The sequence below is a fragment of the Gekko japonicus genome, unplaced genomic scaffold, assembly GCF_001447785.1.
Source record: "Gekko japonicus isolate JY-2015 unplaced genomic scaffold, Gekko_japonicus_V1.1 scaffold666, whole genome shotgun sequence".
NCBI classification, from domain to species: Eukaryota; Metazoa; Chordata; class Lepidosauria; order Squamata; family Gekkonidae; genus Gekko; species Gekko japonicus.
Genome location: NW_015160854.1, coordinates 260,648 through 274,887, shown reverse-complemented (window position 1 = coordinate 274,887; position 14,240 = coordinate 260,648). Strand labels below are relative to the sequence as shown.

General features: G+C 51.5%; 1 protein-coding gene across 1 annotated transcript in view; it reads right to left on the bottom strand.

Annotated features, from left to right (window-relative positions):
• TXNDC16 (thioredoxin domain containing 16) overlaps positions 1 to 14,240 on the bottom strand; it is a 62,800-nt gene that overhangs the window by 1,860 nt on the left and 46,700 nt on the right. Inside the window, exons 15-18 of the mRNA XM_015421352.1 lie at positions 10,491 to 10,575; positions 8,616 to 8,754; positions 5,325 to 5,476; positions 3,111 to 3,304 (exon numbers count right to left, since the gene is read on the bottom strand). Of these exons, the coding sequence (XP_015276838.1) occupies positions 3,111 to 3,304; positions 5,325 to 5,476; positions 8,616 to 8,754; positions 10,491 to 10,575 (570 nt within the window). The remainder of the gene's footprint in view (positions 1 to 3,110; positions 3,305 to 5,324; positions 5,477 to 8,615; positions 8,755 to 10,490; positions 10,576 to 14,240) is intronic.

The window sequence follows — 14,240 nt, the reverse complement described above, 5'->3', positions numbered from 1 at the left end:
AACCGCTCTAACTGTCAGGAAGTTCTTCCTAAGGTTTAGCCGAAAACTCTTCGGATTTCATGAGGCATGAAAGCTCCTCCCCTGCCACATATTTTGCTAGTCTTCAAGGTGCTACTGGACCCTTGCTCTTTTCTACTGCTACCTCACAGGGTTGTTGTGGGGATAAAATGAGGGCGAGAGAACCACGATGGTCACCCTTCGATGCCTGAAGGAAAGGTGGGATAAAAATCTTAATTTCCCCAGCCCCTGGGGAATCAGTTTCCTCATCCCGATGGTGCCACTGCTGAGTACCTTTTAGCAACTCAACTGCTGTCACACAGGTATGATGGGAACATATCCCAGGATACAACAGGACCTGTGTTTTCACACTGCCAGGAAGGAAGGGTCGACGGGACGCACTTTGTGGCAGGACGGAGGCGCAGTGTTCCCTCTAAGCTGAGTGACTGTGAGCTAGCTCACAGTTTTTTAGCTTCTGGCTCACACATTTTTGTCTTCACTCAGGAAGGGATGGCTCCAGACAGGGGTAATTTCGTAGGAAAAGAGGTGCAGGAGCTCATTAGCATAACTCATTAGCATAACTTATTTGCATATGCCACACCCCCTGACATCACCGGAAGTGTGTCAGAAGGCAACACCCACCGCTCAGGCTCCACCTCCCTGGGCCTTTTTGGGTTTCTTGGTAAGGGGGGGGGAACGTGCAGATCTGTCCTCGCAGAGGAGGGAGAGCTTGTGCCTGAATAAAACTTCGTCTTAAAGGTGCCACTGGACTGTCTTGGACCGGGGGTGGGCTCTGCAACGTGCCTGGCTGCTTCTTGCTCTGACTGAGGGCTGCTGGGAGCAAGAGGTGGGGCTTGTTGCATGTGCCTGCCCCCTGGGCTCTTTACTGCCAGAGCTCCGCTCCTGTGCGCTCCTGCAGGAAATGACCCCTGGCTCCAGAGCAAATGAATTTATGCAGTGGCCAAATCGTTCGCTCACGACTTTAATGCCAGTGGCTCCCAAAGTAGAATTTTTGCTCACAAGACTCCACAGCGTAGAGGGAACACTGACGGAGGGGTGTGGAAAAGAAGCTGGTGATAAACACTCCTTTCTGAGAGGTTTCTGTGGTCAGAACATCGTTTCTCTCAAGGTTTTCCCTCCTGACCACAGTCTCACAGCAAAATGAAATTCGCTACTCCGGTTGGGACACTCCCTCAACAAGCGAGCCCAGGGTGTGCGGCATATCCACCTTACAGCATTAGTGGGTTATGGAAAGCTCTCCCCTTTTCGGGAGGAGAAAATGGATGGCAGTTTCGAGCGGCTGAACCGCACAGAGATCATTTACCGATCATCTTTCCCTTCAGCCCAGATGCTGGGACCCAAACTCCTCTGCAAAGTGAGCGGCAGGGAGTTTGGGGGGCAGTGTTCCCTCTAAGCTGAGTTAGTGTGAGCTAGCTCACAGTTTTTTAGCCTCCGGCTCACACATTTTTGTCTTTGCTCAGGAAGGATGGCTACAGAGCAAACTAGTTGATGCAGTAGCCAAATCGCTCGCTCACAGCTTTAATGTCAGTAGCTCACAAAGTAGAATTTTTGCTCACAAGACTCCGTAGCTTAGAGGGAACATTGTTGGGGGGGGGGGTGTCTGCTCCACCAAAGGTAACTAACGGTCTTGCATTGTAACTTAGCTAGACCGACGGCAGGGGCCCCCAACCTTTTTGAGCCTGTGGGCACATTTGGAATCCTGATACAGCACGGTGGGCGCGGCCACAAAATGGCCGCCGCAGGGGGCAGAGCCAGCCACAAAATGGCTGCCAAAACTTAAGAAGAAGAAGAAGGAGAGATTGGATTTATACCCTGCCCTTCACTACCCAAAGGAGTCTCAGAGCGGCTTACAATCTCCTATTCAGGGGTCATTTAGTAGAAAAAGAGGTGGAGCTCATTAGCACAACTCATATGCACAACTCATTTGCATACACCACACCCCCTGACATCACCAGAAGCGTGTCAGAAGGCGACACCCACCGCTCAGGCTCCACTGGACTGTTTTGGATTGCTAGCTTTTGGGGGGGGGTGATGTGCAGATCTGTCCTCGCAGAGGAGGGAGAGCTTGTACCTGAATAAAACTTGGTCTTAATGGTTGCCACTGAACTGTTTTGGGCTGGGGGGGGGGCTCTGCAACTTATCTGGCTGCTTCTTGCTCTGAGGGCTGCCGGGAGCAGGGGGCGGGGCTTGTTGCATGTGCCCGCCCCCTGGGCTATCTACTGCCGGAGCTCCGCTCCTGTGCGCTCCTGCAGGAAATGAGCCCTGCTCCTATCCCTTCCCTTCCCCTCAGCAGACACCCTGTGAGCAGTGTTCCCTCTAAGCTGATTTAGTATGCTAAAGCTAGCTCACAGCTTTTTAGCCTCCGGCTCACACATTCTTGTCTTCGCTCAGGAAGGGACGGCTCCAGAGCCAACTAATTGATGCAGTAGCCAAATCGCTCGCTCACAGCTTTAATGCCAGGAGCTCACAAAGTAGAATTTTCGCTCACGAGTCTCCACAGCTTAGAGGGAGCATTTCCTGTGAGGTAGGTGGGGCTGAGAGAGCTCTCTCGAGGACTGCCCTTGAGAGAACAGCTCTGAGAGAATTTGTGACTGACCCAAGGTCACACCAGCGGCTGCACGTGGAGGAGGAGTGGGGAATCAAACCCGGTCCTCCCAGGTTAGTCTTGAGGAGGCCGGCACAGCATTGACCCTTAGGTCTGTGGTGGTGAACCTATGGCACAGGTGCCAGAGGTGGCACTCAGAGCCCCCTCTGCGGGCACGCGTGCCATCACCCCAGCCAGTCCCAGACCATCATTAAAGTGTCGGATTCTCTGCCAAATAATTTTAAGTAAATAAAAGCATTTGGGATTGCATTCCTTACTTTGTTTGGATCATCTTAAGTTAATGCATGAGTTGTTTTTTCTGATCTAAAACCTCAGTATTCAGGTTAAATTGCCGTGTTGGCACTTTGCGATAAATAAGGTTTTGGGTCACAGTTTGGGCACTCGGTCTCTAAAAGGTTCGCCATCACTGCCTTAGGTTGTCTCAAGTTGGATCACACGCAGAACAAGAGCGCTTTCGGCTCACTGGCCACACCTTAGTAATACTCACTGCTGGGGACTTCCAGGCCGGATTCCAGCTTCTCAACCCACGTGAGGACACTGGCTTTGGTGATGGACTGACCGGGAGGAAACGCAAACACCTGGCCACCAGAATGGGGGTTGACCCAAACGAGGAGGGGCAGGGGAGGTAGAGGACTTCCGAAATAGGCCTTCAGGATCCCCCTGCCCACAGGGGTCTTCTCGCTGCGGGAAGGAGATCAGCGGAGTGAGGGGCAAGTTCTGGCACACAGGGGCACTTGCTGACATTAAGAACACAAGAATGTAGCCCTGCTGGATCAGACCAGCGGTTCGTGTAGTCCAACATCCTGTCTTACACTGTGGCTGGAAAGTCTTCAGATATCTCCAGTGATTCAGCTCATAAGGTTTATTTAGCAGGAACAAGACAACTTTAGCCGGCTTGCAGGCCGGCTTATATTCCCTGTGAAACCACCACCCAGAACACCCCCCTACACCGCAATAGGCTATTTACAGTGGCCGAGAGTTCCATAGGCTCTCGGCCAGGAACCTAGGAGGAGGAGATTGGATTTATACCCCGCCCTTCCCTACCCAAAGGGGGCTCAGAGCGGCTTACAAACTCCTTTCCCTTCCCCTCCCCACAACAGACACTCTGTGAGGCCGGTGGGGCTGAGAGAGCTCTGACAGAAATGGCTCTTTATCAAGAACAGCTCTTATCAGAACTATGGCGAAGAAGAAGAAGAAGAAGAAGAAGAATGAGGAGGAGGAGGAGGAGGAGGAGGAGGAGGAGGAGGAGATTGGATTTATACCCTACCCTTCACTACCCAAAGGAGTCTCAGAGCGGCTTCCAAACTCCTTTCCCTTCCCCTCCCCACAACAGACACCCTGTGAGGTAGGCGGGGCTCAGAGAGCTCTTCACACAAACTGCTCTTTTTCAAGGACAGCTCTTATCAGAGCTACGGCTTGCCCAAGGCTATCCAGCCAGGTGCAAGTGGAGGAGTGGGGGATCAAACCCGGCTCTCCCAGATTAGAGTCCGCGCACTTAACCACTACACCAAACGGGCTAGGATCCGCTTAGTCCATTGTTTCCCAGAGCGAAGCTCGAGGATGTCGCTTGACTGCATGGAGTGGCCAAAGGACAAAAAGGGAGGTGGGGGTGGGGACTTAACCCTGAAACCTGGGACACAGAACCTGAAAAAGGTGAGTCAAACAGAACAGAGGGCCAACAGCAAAAACTTAATTATTTCGTATGAAAAGATACACGTATTTATTAACAAAGACTTAAAAAGCCTACAAGGGCCCAATCACACCTCATGTAAAAATGCCAAAATCTAGCACACCAGGGCCAATGGACTTGACCTGACGCGTTTTGGCCTGTACAGGCCTTCTTCAGAGGTCAATCACAATGAGGAGCATATTGGCTTATATCAAAGTACGATACAATCGTATAATTATGTAACACAGACACAAGATGGACCAGAAAAGAACGGTTCCAAAGTGAAACCACTCGGCACAGAACAGAAGTATAAATGAGGCCTCCAAAGGTGCAACCACACGCCCAGTGGTGTTTCAATGCTAATAATTTCCGGTCCAGAAAGTGCCTTCCAGAGATTGTACAGCCAAAGCGTCCTCAGTAAAATTGTCCTTAACCAGTTCCAGCCAGCCAATGGCAAAGCACCCCCGTTCGTTTCTTGCCCTGAAAAACCCGAAAACGCAGGGGTCATTTCGTAGACAAAGAGGTGCAGGAGCTCATTAGCCTAACTCATTAGAATAATTTATTAGCATATGCCACACCCCCTGACATCACCGGACGTGTGTCAGAAGGCAACCCCCACCGCTCAGGCGCCACTGGACTGTTTTGGATTGCTAGCCATTGGGGGGGGGGGGAACGTGCAGATCTGTCCTCGCAGAGGAGGGAGAGCTTGTACCTGAATAAAACTTGGTCTTCAAGGTGCCACTGGACTGTTTTGGACCGGGGGGGCTCTGCAACTTACCTGGCTGCTTCTTGCTCTGACTGAGGGCTGCCGGGAGCAGGGGGTGGGGCTTGTTGCATGTGCCCACCCCCTGGGCTCTTTACTGCCGGAGCTCCGCTCCTGTGCGCTCCTGCAGGGGAATGACCCCTGCTACAATGTCAACATAAGTCGGCTGCAACCGGACAGCCCTTCCCGGCACTGCTACCTGGACAAACTAGGAAAGTGGAACATCATGTCTCAAACCGAAGGCTGCCCTGAGATCACCGCACACTTACAGGTTCAGCCAGCAGGCCAGGAGGTTCTCCTCTCTGGCCAAAAGCCGCATCTCTCCTTCGTCGGCCTGGCTCAAAGCGCCGCTGCTGAAGAGGATGAGCAAGGGCTTCTGGAACTGGAAGTACTCCGGCAGATTCCCCACCGTGATTTCCGGCTGCAACAGGAGAACAGAACACACGGAGGTGGCGAGGCCGACCCCTAACCAGTGTCCCCTCTGAGCTGAGTGAGTGTGAGCCAGCTCCCAGTTTTTTAGCCTCTGGCTCACACATTTTTGCCTTAGCTCAGGAAGGGATGGGCTCCAGATCAAACTGATTTACGCAGCCGCCAAATCACTCGCTCACAACTTTAATGCCAGTAGCTCACAAAGTCAAGTTTTTGCTCACAAGACTCTATAGCAGTGGTGGCGAACCTATGGCACGGGTGCCAGAGGTGGCACTCAGAGCCCTCTCTGTGGGCACGCGTGCCATCGCCCCAGCCAGGCCCAGACCATCATTAAAGTGTCAACTTCTCTGCCAAATAATTTTAAGTAAATGAAAGCATTTGGGATTGCTTCCCTTACTTTGTTTGGATCATCTTAAGTTAATGTATGAGTTGTTTCTTCTAAAGTAAAATCTCAGTATTCAGGTCAAATTGCTGTGTTGGCGCTTTGCGATAAATAAGTGGGTTTTGGGTCACAGTTTGGGCACTCGGTCCCTAAAAGGTTCGCCATCACTGCTCTATAGTTTAGAGGGGATCATTGTCCCTAATCCCAAGAAAGTCCCTGCATTTTTTAAACACACCGCTTGTCTGAACCCATGTGGCTTATTTTTTTATCGCCGCAGTATGTCTCTCTCCTCCTTGCAGACTCTTCCCAGGAGGTAACTCATAAAGTTCCCGGATTTTGCCTTCAGGCGTGTGGGATACACAAGCGGACGACTCTCCATAATTTTACCTCTCTGTTGGAGAAGGGCATCGTTTTCTCCGCACCCCCCCCCAATCCACGCTCATTGTTTTGTGCTAGTTGCACTGCACACGTCCTCCTTATTTTTATCTTTTTATTTTCCATTTGTCGTGGAATTAGGGCCTGGATTGAGCAGCAGTTCCCTTCTAAACCTGATACTTTAATTTCTAAAGTAATTAAAGTAATTAGCCAGTTTGGTGTAGTGGTTAAGTGTGCAGACTCGAATCTGGGAGAACCAGGTTTGATTCCCCACTCCTCCACGTGCACCTGCTGATGTGACCTTGGGTCAGTCACAAGCTCTGGCACAGCTGTCCTTGAAAAACAGCAGTTTGTGTCAGAGCTCTCTCAGCCCCACCCACCTCACAAGGTGTCTGTTGTGGGGAGGGGAAGGGAAAGGAGTTTGTAAGCCGCTCTGAGACACCTTTCGGTAGTGAAGGGCGGGGTATAAATCCAATCTCTTCTTCTCTTCTTCTTCTATAGTAGAATCTTTGGTTCCGTTTCCCAGGAGGTTTCAGGACTCAGCTGGCACTGTGGCCTTCTGGTACCGATAACTCCGTATGTGATTTTTGCCTTAGAGGGCGCTTATACGTTCCAGAAGTTAGGGGTGTCACTATCAGAATCAAAATAAGATAGGGTTTCTGAAGCTCGCTTCCTTGACACTCCTTGACTTTCTGTGAGCTTCCTCACCCCAGAGGTAGAAAGAAGGGGGGAGGGATTTGGGTCGGTACATCGGGCCAGTTCTAGTCAGTTCTAGTTGGGCCTGCGTCACATGCATGGTAGTCCTACGTGACAGGTACGTAAGTTGGTATGTTAGTAGCTACAGGTCCAAGAAAGAGATACATCTCTGGTTTACTAATGGTCGGGGGTGGACATGAACATGTCCATGTGAGGCCCTGGTGGCTAGTCCAGAACATTCTGAGTTTTATAGTAAAGGCAAAGGTTTCCCTTGCTCGAAAGCCAGTCGACTTCGACTCTAGGGATGCGGTGCTCATCTCCAGCCGAAGAGCCAGCGCTGTCAGAAGACGTTTTCCGTGGTCATGTGGCCGGCACGACTAGACGCCGAGGTGCACGGAATGCTGTTACCTTCCCACCAAAGTGGTACCTGTTTATCTACTTGCAATTTCTTGCTTTCGAACTGCTAGGTCGGCAGGAGCTGGGGCCGGAGATGGGAGCTCACTCCATCATGTGGCACTCGGGTCTCGAACTGCCGAACTACCAACCTTCTGGCCTGCAGTTCAGCATCTTAACTATTTTAAGTATTGGTGTCAGCAAGCTGTCATTATATTGTATGTTTTATTCTGCATGCTATATTGTTCTTGGTTCATCCCCCCTCCTGTTGCCTCTTGTGTAGGTGTTTACTTTCTGTTGCTAGCACACCGCGGAACTGCTCAAGGTTAACCAGCTGGTGGTGGGAAGGAGTTATGGCTTGCTTTCTTTATTTTGTATTCTGAGGCCTGAGAACTGAACTTGTGTTTATGTAGTATGAACCGTTGTGTTCCCAAGGAAAGGGCGCTAAGTCTTATCACACTCCCGCCAGCGGGAATTGGGATCATTGGTCCTGTCTAGGTTCAAGTTCTTTATTATGTTTCCCTTGGACCTTTGTAGTCATTACTAACAATGATTGTGTTCCTGATCTAACCATCTCTTCTAATAAATTCTATTTTGTTCATCAAACGTGGATTTACTTTGAATGAATGGGGAATCGGACAATTGGGTTGAAATATTCTGTGTGGAATATGGAAATGCTACAAAGTGTTTTCTGTCTTGAACGTGCGTAATGGAATACATTGAGCTTTGTGCAAAAACCATTCTCTCTCTCCCTCTCCTAGATTCAGTACCTTGCTAGTGTCCACCCAACCAGGGGAACTGCGGAGTCCCAGTAAAAGTCCTGGGTCCCAGAATCCCTCAACACTATTACCACTGACACTCCGGGGCTGATCTTGCATCAAAATAAAACTATTGCTGCGGCGACGGGAGAAGACATTCCTGCCCGATTTCTCCCTATCAGCCCCCCAAAAACTCGGAAGCTCTTTCCAAAGCTGTGCAAGGTGTGCGGACCCTCGCTCCCTGTAAGCTGTGGAGTCTTGTGAGCAAAAATTCTACTTTGTGAGCTCCTGGCATTCAAATTGTGAGTGAGCGATTGGGCTGCTGCCTAAATTAATTTGCTCTGGGGCCGTCCCTTCCTGAGCTGAGACAAAAATGTCTGAGCGAGTGGCTAAAAAACTGTGAGTTGGCTCACACTAACTCAGCTTAGAGGGAACACCGGTGCGCACCCCCTCCCCCAAAGGAGCAGATAGAAATGCAACTGAGAGACCTCAAGAACAGATAGCGCTGAAGCAGACGTTACACTCACGAATGGCTCCAGTAACGCACGTCGGATGAGTTCCGCCACATCCTGGGCGCTACTTTTTGAGAGGCGGAGGGTGGTCCTCTTAGAACTTTCCGGCCTGGTCAGCAGCAACCCTGGAAGAGGCACCTGGTATTTACTGGAGCTGGGGGAAAAAAGGTTTCAGAGGGTGAAGGTGAAGGTTCCCTTGCTCGAAAGCCAGTCGAATCCGACTCTAGGGTTGCGGTGCTCATCTCCGTTTCAAAGCCGAAGAACCAGCACTGTCCGAAGATGTTTCCGTGGTCATGTGGCCGGCATGACTAAACACCGAGGCGCACGGAACGCTGTTACCTTCCCACCGAAGTGGTACCTATTTATCTACTTGCAATTTCTTGCTTTCAAACTGCTAGGTTGGCAGAGGGTAGTGTTGGGTTATTCTTATTAATTTCTAAAGTTAATCAGCAGAGTAATCAGCATTCAGCAGAGTATTAAAGAGTCAGAGTCCATGGTGTGTTTAAAACATAAAAGTTTACTACAACCTAGCATGGGGGAAAAGGTATATGGGATGTAAAATAACAAAGAGCTATATTCCTACATCCTTACAGCTAGACAGAACATGGCAGAAAGAGTAATGGAGACTAACTTCTTCTTGCTCAGGACAAAGAGCCATAAAATGCTAATACTAGCCACTCTAGTCTCCAATCAGAACGACAAACCAGATCTGAAGTTGCCGGGCTTTCTAGCTCTCTAAACTTATTGGCTACAAACAAACATGTGATTTAGTAAACAGTATTAACCCAGTAAATACTGAAATAGAAGTGTTTTAGCTTGTAACATCCAACAGGTAGCCATGTGGGTCTGCAGAAGAATGGCGAGATCTGAGTCCGGTAGCAAGTTAAAGGCCAACAGGAGCTTTCAAGAGTCAAAGCTCAGCTAGATTTGAGTCCAGTACCACCAGAGAGTCCAACAAGATTTTTGGGGTATAAGCTTTTGAGAATCAAAGCAGAGCGTCCTGTCTCACACACAGAGGCCAGGCAGTTCCTATGGAGGGCCAACAACAGGACATAGAGCCCAAGGCCTTCCTAAGAACATTGGAAGAGCCCAGCTGAATCAGCCCACTGAAGGTCCACCTAGTCCAGCATCCTGTCTCCCACAGCGGCCAACTGGTCTCTGTGGACAGCTAATAACAGGGCACAGAGGCTGAAGCCTTCATTAAAACATCAGATGAGCCCTGCTGGACCAGACCAGTCGTCCATCTAGTCCAGCATCCTGTCCCACACAGTGGCCAACCAGTTCCTCTGGAGGGACAACAACTGGGCACAGAGGCCGAGGCCTTCATAAGAACATCAGAAGAGCCCTGCAGGATCAGACCACTGAGGGTCCACCTAGTCCAGCATCCTGTCTCACACAGTGGCCAACCAGTTCCTCTGGAGGGCCAACAACAGGGCATAGAGGCCAGGGCCTTCATAAGAACATCAGAAGAGCCCTGCTGGATCAGACCAGTGGTGCATCCAGTTCAACATCCCGTCTCACACAGTGGCCAACCAGTTCCTTTGGATGGCCAACAACAGGGAAGAGAGGCCAAGGCCTTCATAAGAGTATTAGAAGAGCCCTGCTGGGACAGACTAGTGGTCTTTCTAGTCCAGCATCCTGGCTCACAGAGTGGCCAACCAGTTCCTCTGGGGGGCGAACAACAGGGCAGAGAGGCCGAGGCCTTCATAAGAACATCAGAAGAACCCTGCTGGTCTTCTAACTGGAGATGCCGGGGAATGAACCCGGGACCTTCTGCATGCCAAGCAGGTGCTCTGCCACTGAGCCACGGCCCCTCCTCAACAGTCCCACAGACCAGACCCAGCAAGGCTCCCACCGCCAGACTCCAACGCAAGCACACGGACAACTTACAGAACTGCCGCCTCCTCTCCGCTGTAGATCCCAGTCGTCACATATCCGTCTAGGGCCGCTGCAGCTTCAACAAAAGCTTCTTGGGCTGTCGAGACACCAGGACCCGGTTCAGAAAGATATCACATGAGAGCAACGTGCTCCGCCGGAAAGAAGAAGTTTGCACAAGGTACAAAATGTAGCAAGAAGAAGAAGAAATTGTATTTATACCCCGCCCTTCACTACCTGAAGGAGTCTCAGAGCGGCTTACAAACTCTTTCCCCTTCCCCTCCCCACAACAGACACCCTTTGAGGTAGGTGGGGTTGGGAGAGCTCTCTCAAGAACTGCCCTTGAGAGAACAGCTCTGAGAGAACTTGTTACTGACCCAAGGTTACCCAGATGGCTGCACGTGAAAGAGTGGGGAATCAAACCTGGTTCTCCAGATTAGAAGAAGAAGAGGAAGAGATTGGATTTATACCCTGCCCTTCACTACCCAAAGGAGTCTCAGAGCGACTTACAAAATCCTTTCCCTTTCCCTCCCCACAACAGACACCCTGTGAGGCAGGTGGGGCTGAGGGAGCTCTGACAGAAACTGTTTTTTTTTCAAGAACCACTCTTATCAGAACTATGGCTTGCCCAAGGTCATCCAGCAGGTGCAAGTGGAGGAGTGGGGAATCAAACCCGGTTTTCCCAGATGAGAGTCCGTGCACTTAACCACTACACCCAATTATCTTCAAGGCTTGGAACTGATTCGTGAACTAGGACTGGGGAAGGCGTGCCTAAACTAACAGGTTCATATTCCCAGCAAAGCAACAGGAGAAAGGTACCAAGGTCACAAGCCTAGGCTAAGAGATAAGACACAGCAGAAGAAATGAAAGTTAACATTCCAGCACGTGAAGATGCTCGCCCAACAGTCTCCTGCCTGCCCCCACCTGCAATGGCAGCGTAGCTGACACAGTGTGGGGCAGGAACTGATGAGAGTGTGCGCTACCTGTACAAAGAGGCAACCTGCTTCTGGGCAAGGAAGTAAACGCACGTGCAAATCCAGCCAGAGTCTCTCAGGTCAACAGGAGGAGGAGGAGGAGAAGATGAAGAAGAAGGAGAAGGAGGAGAAGACGATGAAGAAGAAGAAGGAGAAGATGAAGAAGATGATGGAGAAGAAGGAGAAGATGAAGAAGATGAAGAAGAAGAAGGAAGAGAAGGAGGAGAAGATGATGAAGAAGGAGAAGAAGAAGGAGACGGAGGAGAAGAAGGAGGAGAAGATGATGAAGAAGAAGAGATTGGATTTATACCCCGTCCTTCACTTGGAGTCTCAGAGCGGCTTACAGACTCCTTTCCCTTCCCTTCCCACACTACAGACACCGTGTGAGGGAGGTGGGGCTGAGAGAGCTCTTTCAAGGACTGCCCTTGAGAGAACAGCTCTGACAGAACGACGGCTTGCCCGAGGTCATCCAGCAGCTGCGAGTGGAGGAGTGGGGGAATCAAACCCAGTTCTCCCAGATGAGAGTCCGCGCACTTCACCACGACACCAGACTGGCAACGGCATCATCTGGGAGTGATTTGTCCAGTCACAAAAGGCCATCCATTTACCAGTTTCTGAGCCTCAAATCGGTGTAACCGTATTCCCCTCTCCTCTCCACCACAGCCTTTTCCAGCCCGTCTCCCCTCCTCTCTTGACAGCGGCAAGCGCCCTCCAGCGACGGGCTCGGGGGGGCCCTGCCTTCTAAACTGGCTTGTAATGGAGTCCTGAAGTTCATTACCAAACAGGAGGAGATTGGCTTCTTGGTGGCAGAAGCCCATTTGATATTTCTTCCCTCTGTCTCCCAAAGACAAAAACCGGCCTGGAATACAGGCTACTGGCCTGTCTTGCGCACGGCATTGGGTCAGGCCGCACCTGGAGTCTTGTGTGCAGTTCTGGAGGCCTCACTTCAGAAAGGATGTGGACAGGATGGAGCGGGTGCAAGAGGAGAGCGACGAGGGTGATCGGGAGCCTGGAGACCGAGAAGCCCTGTGAGGAAAGGCTGAGGGACTCCTTGGGAAGGTTCCGTCTGGAGAAGAGGAGGTTGAGGGGGGGACACGGTGGCTCTCTTGAAGGATGTGAAGGGCTGTGTCTCTTACAGGAGGGCAGGGAGCTGTTCCTTGTTGGCTGCAGAGGAGAGGACTCGCAAGAATGGGTTGAAATGAAGGATGGGAAGGTACTGGCTAGATATCAGCAGGGGTCATTGCGTAGAAAAAGAGGCGCAGGAGCTCATTAGCATAACTTATTTGCATATGCCACACCCCCTGACGTCACCGGAAGTGTGTCAGAATGCCACACCCCCTGACATCACCGGAAGTGTCAGAAGGCCACACCCCTTGACATCACCGGAAGTGTGTCCGAAGGCAACACCCACCGCTCAGGCTCCACTGGACTGTTTTGGATTGCTAGCTATGGGGGGGGGGGGGAACCGTGCAGCCAGAAGGCAACACCCACCTCTCAGGCTCTACTGGACTGTTTTGGATTGCTAAGCTATGGGGGGGGGGGGAGAACGTGCAGATCTGTCCTCGCAGAGGAGGGAGAGCTTGTACCTGAATTAAAACTTGGTCTTAAAGGTGCCACTGGACTGTTTTGGACTGGGGGGCGGGGTGGGGCTCTGCAACTTACCTGGCTGCTTCTTGCTCTGACTGAGGGCTGCTGGGAGCAGGGGGAGGGGCTTGTCGCATGTGCCCGCCCCCTGGGCGCTTTACTGCCGGAGCTCCGCTCCTGTGCGCTCCCACAGGAAATGACCTCTGGATATTAGGAAGAACTTTTTTGACAGTCAGAGTTGTGCCGCAGTGGAATGGGCTGCCTGGGGGGGGGGTGAGCTCCCCCTCCCTGGCAGTCTTCAAGCAGCGGCTGGACAAACGCTTGTCAGGGATACTCTCCGCTGATCCTGCATTGAGCCGGGGGTGGGACTAGATAGCCTGTCTGGCCCAAATCTGTGTGATTCTGTGCCCCCCTCTCCTCACAGACGTGTCAGGACCAAATGGCATGAAAGCAGGGCAGCTCACTCTGCCCGTGCATGACCGGGGACTGAGGTCCTCCTCACCCCTGGCTCTGTGCCCAGCCTGCCTTTCTGGGTCAGGATTCGGCAAGGGCGGCCAGCCAGGTGCCTCTGGAAAGTTCACAAGCCAAGCATGAAGGAGAGCGCCTGTCCCTGCTGCCTGTCTCTGGCATCTGGTACTCCGAGGTACGCTGCCTCTGAACATGGAGGTTCCATTTAGCTATCATAAACCGCAAACAGTCCCGCTTTCAAGGAATTTGTCTAATTCTCTTTTAAGTCCAGGGGTCATTCCCTGCAGGAGTGCACAGGAGTGGAGCTCCGGCAGTAAAGAGCCGAGGGGGCGGGCACACACAAGAAGCCCCACCCCCAGCTCCCAGCAGCCCTCAGTCAGAGCATAGAAGCAGCCAGGTAAGCTGCAGAGCCCCTTCCCCCCCCCAGCCCAAAACAGTCTAGTGGCACCTTTAAGACTAAGTTTTATTCAGGTACAAGCTCTCCCTCCTCTGCGAGGACAGATCTGCACGTTCCCCCCCCCAAAAAAGCTAGAAATCCAAAACAGTCCAGTGGAGTCTGAGCGGTGGGTGTTGCCTTCTGACACACTTTCAGTGATGTCAGAGGGTGTGGCATATGCAAATAAGTTCTGCTAATGAGTTCTGCTAATGTGCTCCTGCACCTCTTTTTCAACAAAATTACCCCAGTTTAAGTCCATCTCTAAAATGGAAATATACCTTGAGAGGGCTGTTGTGATGGAAA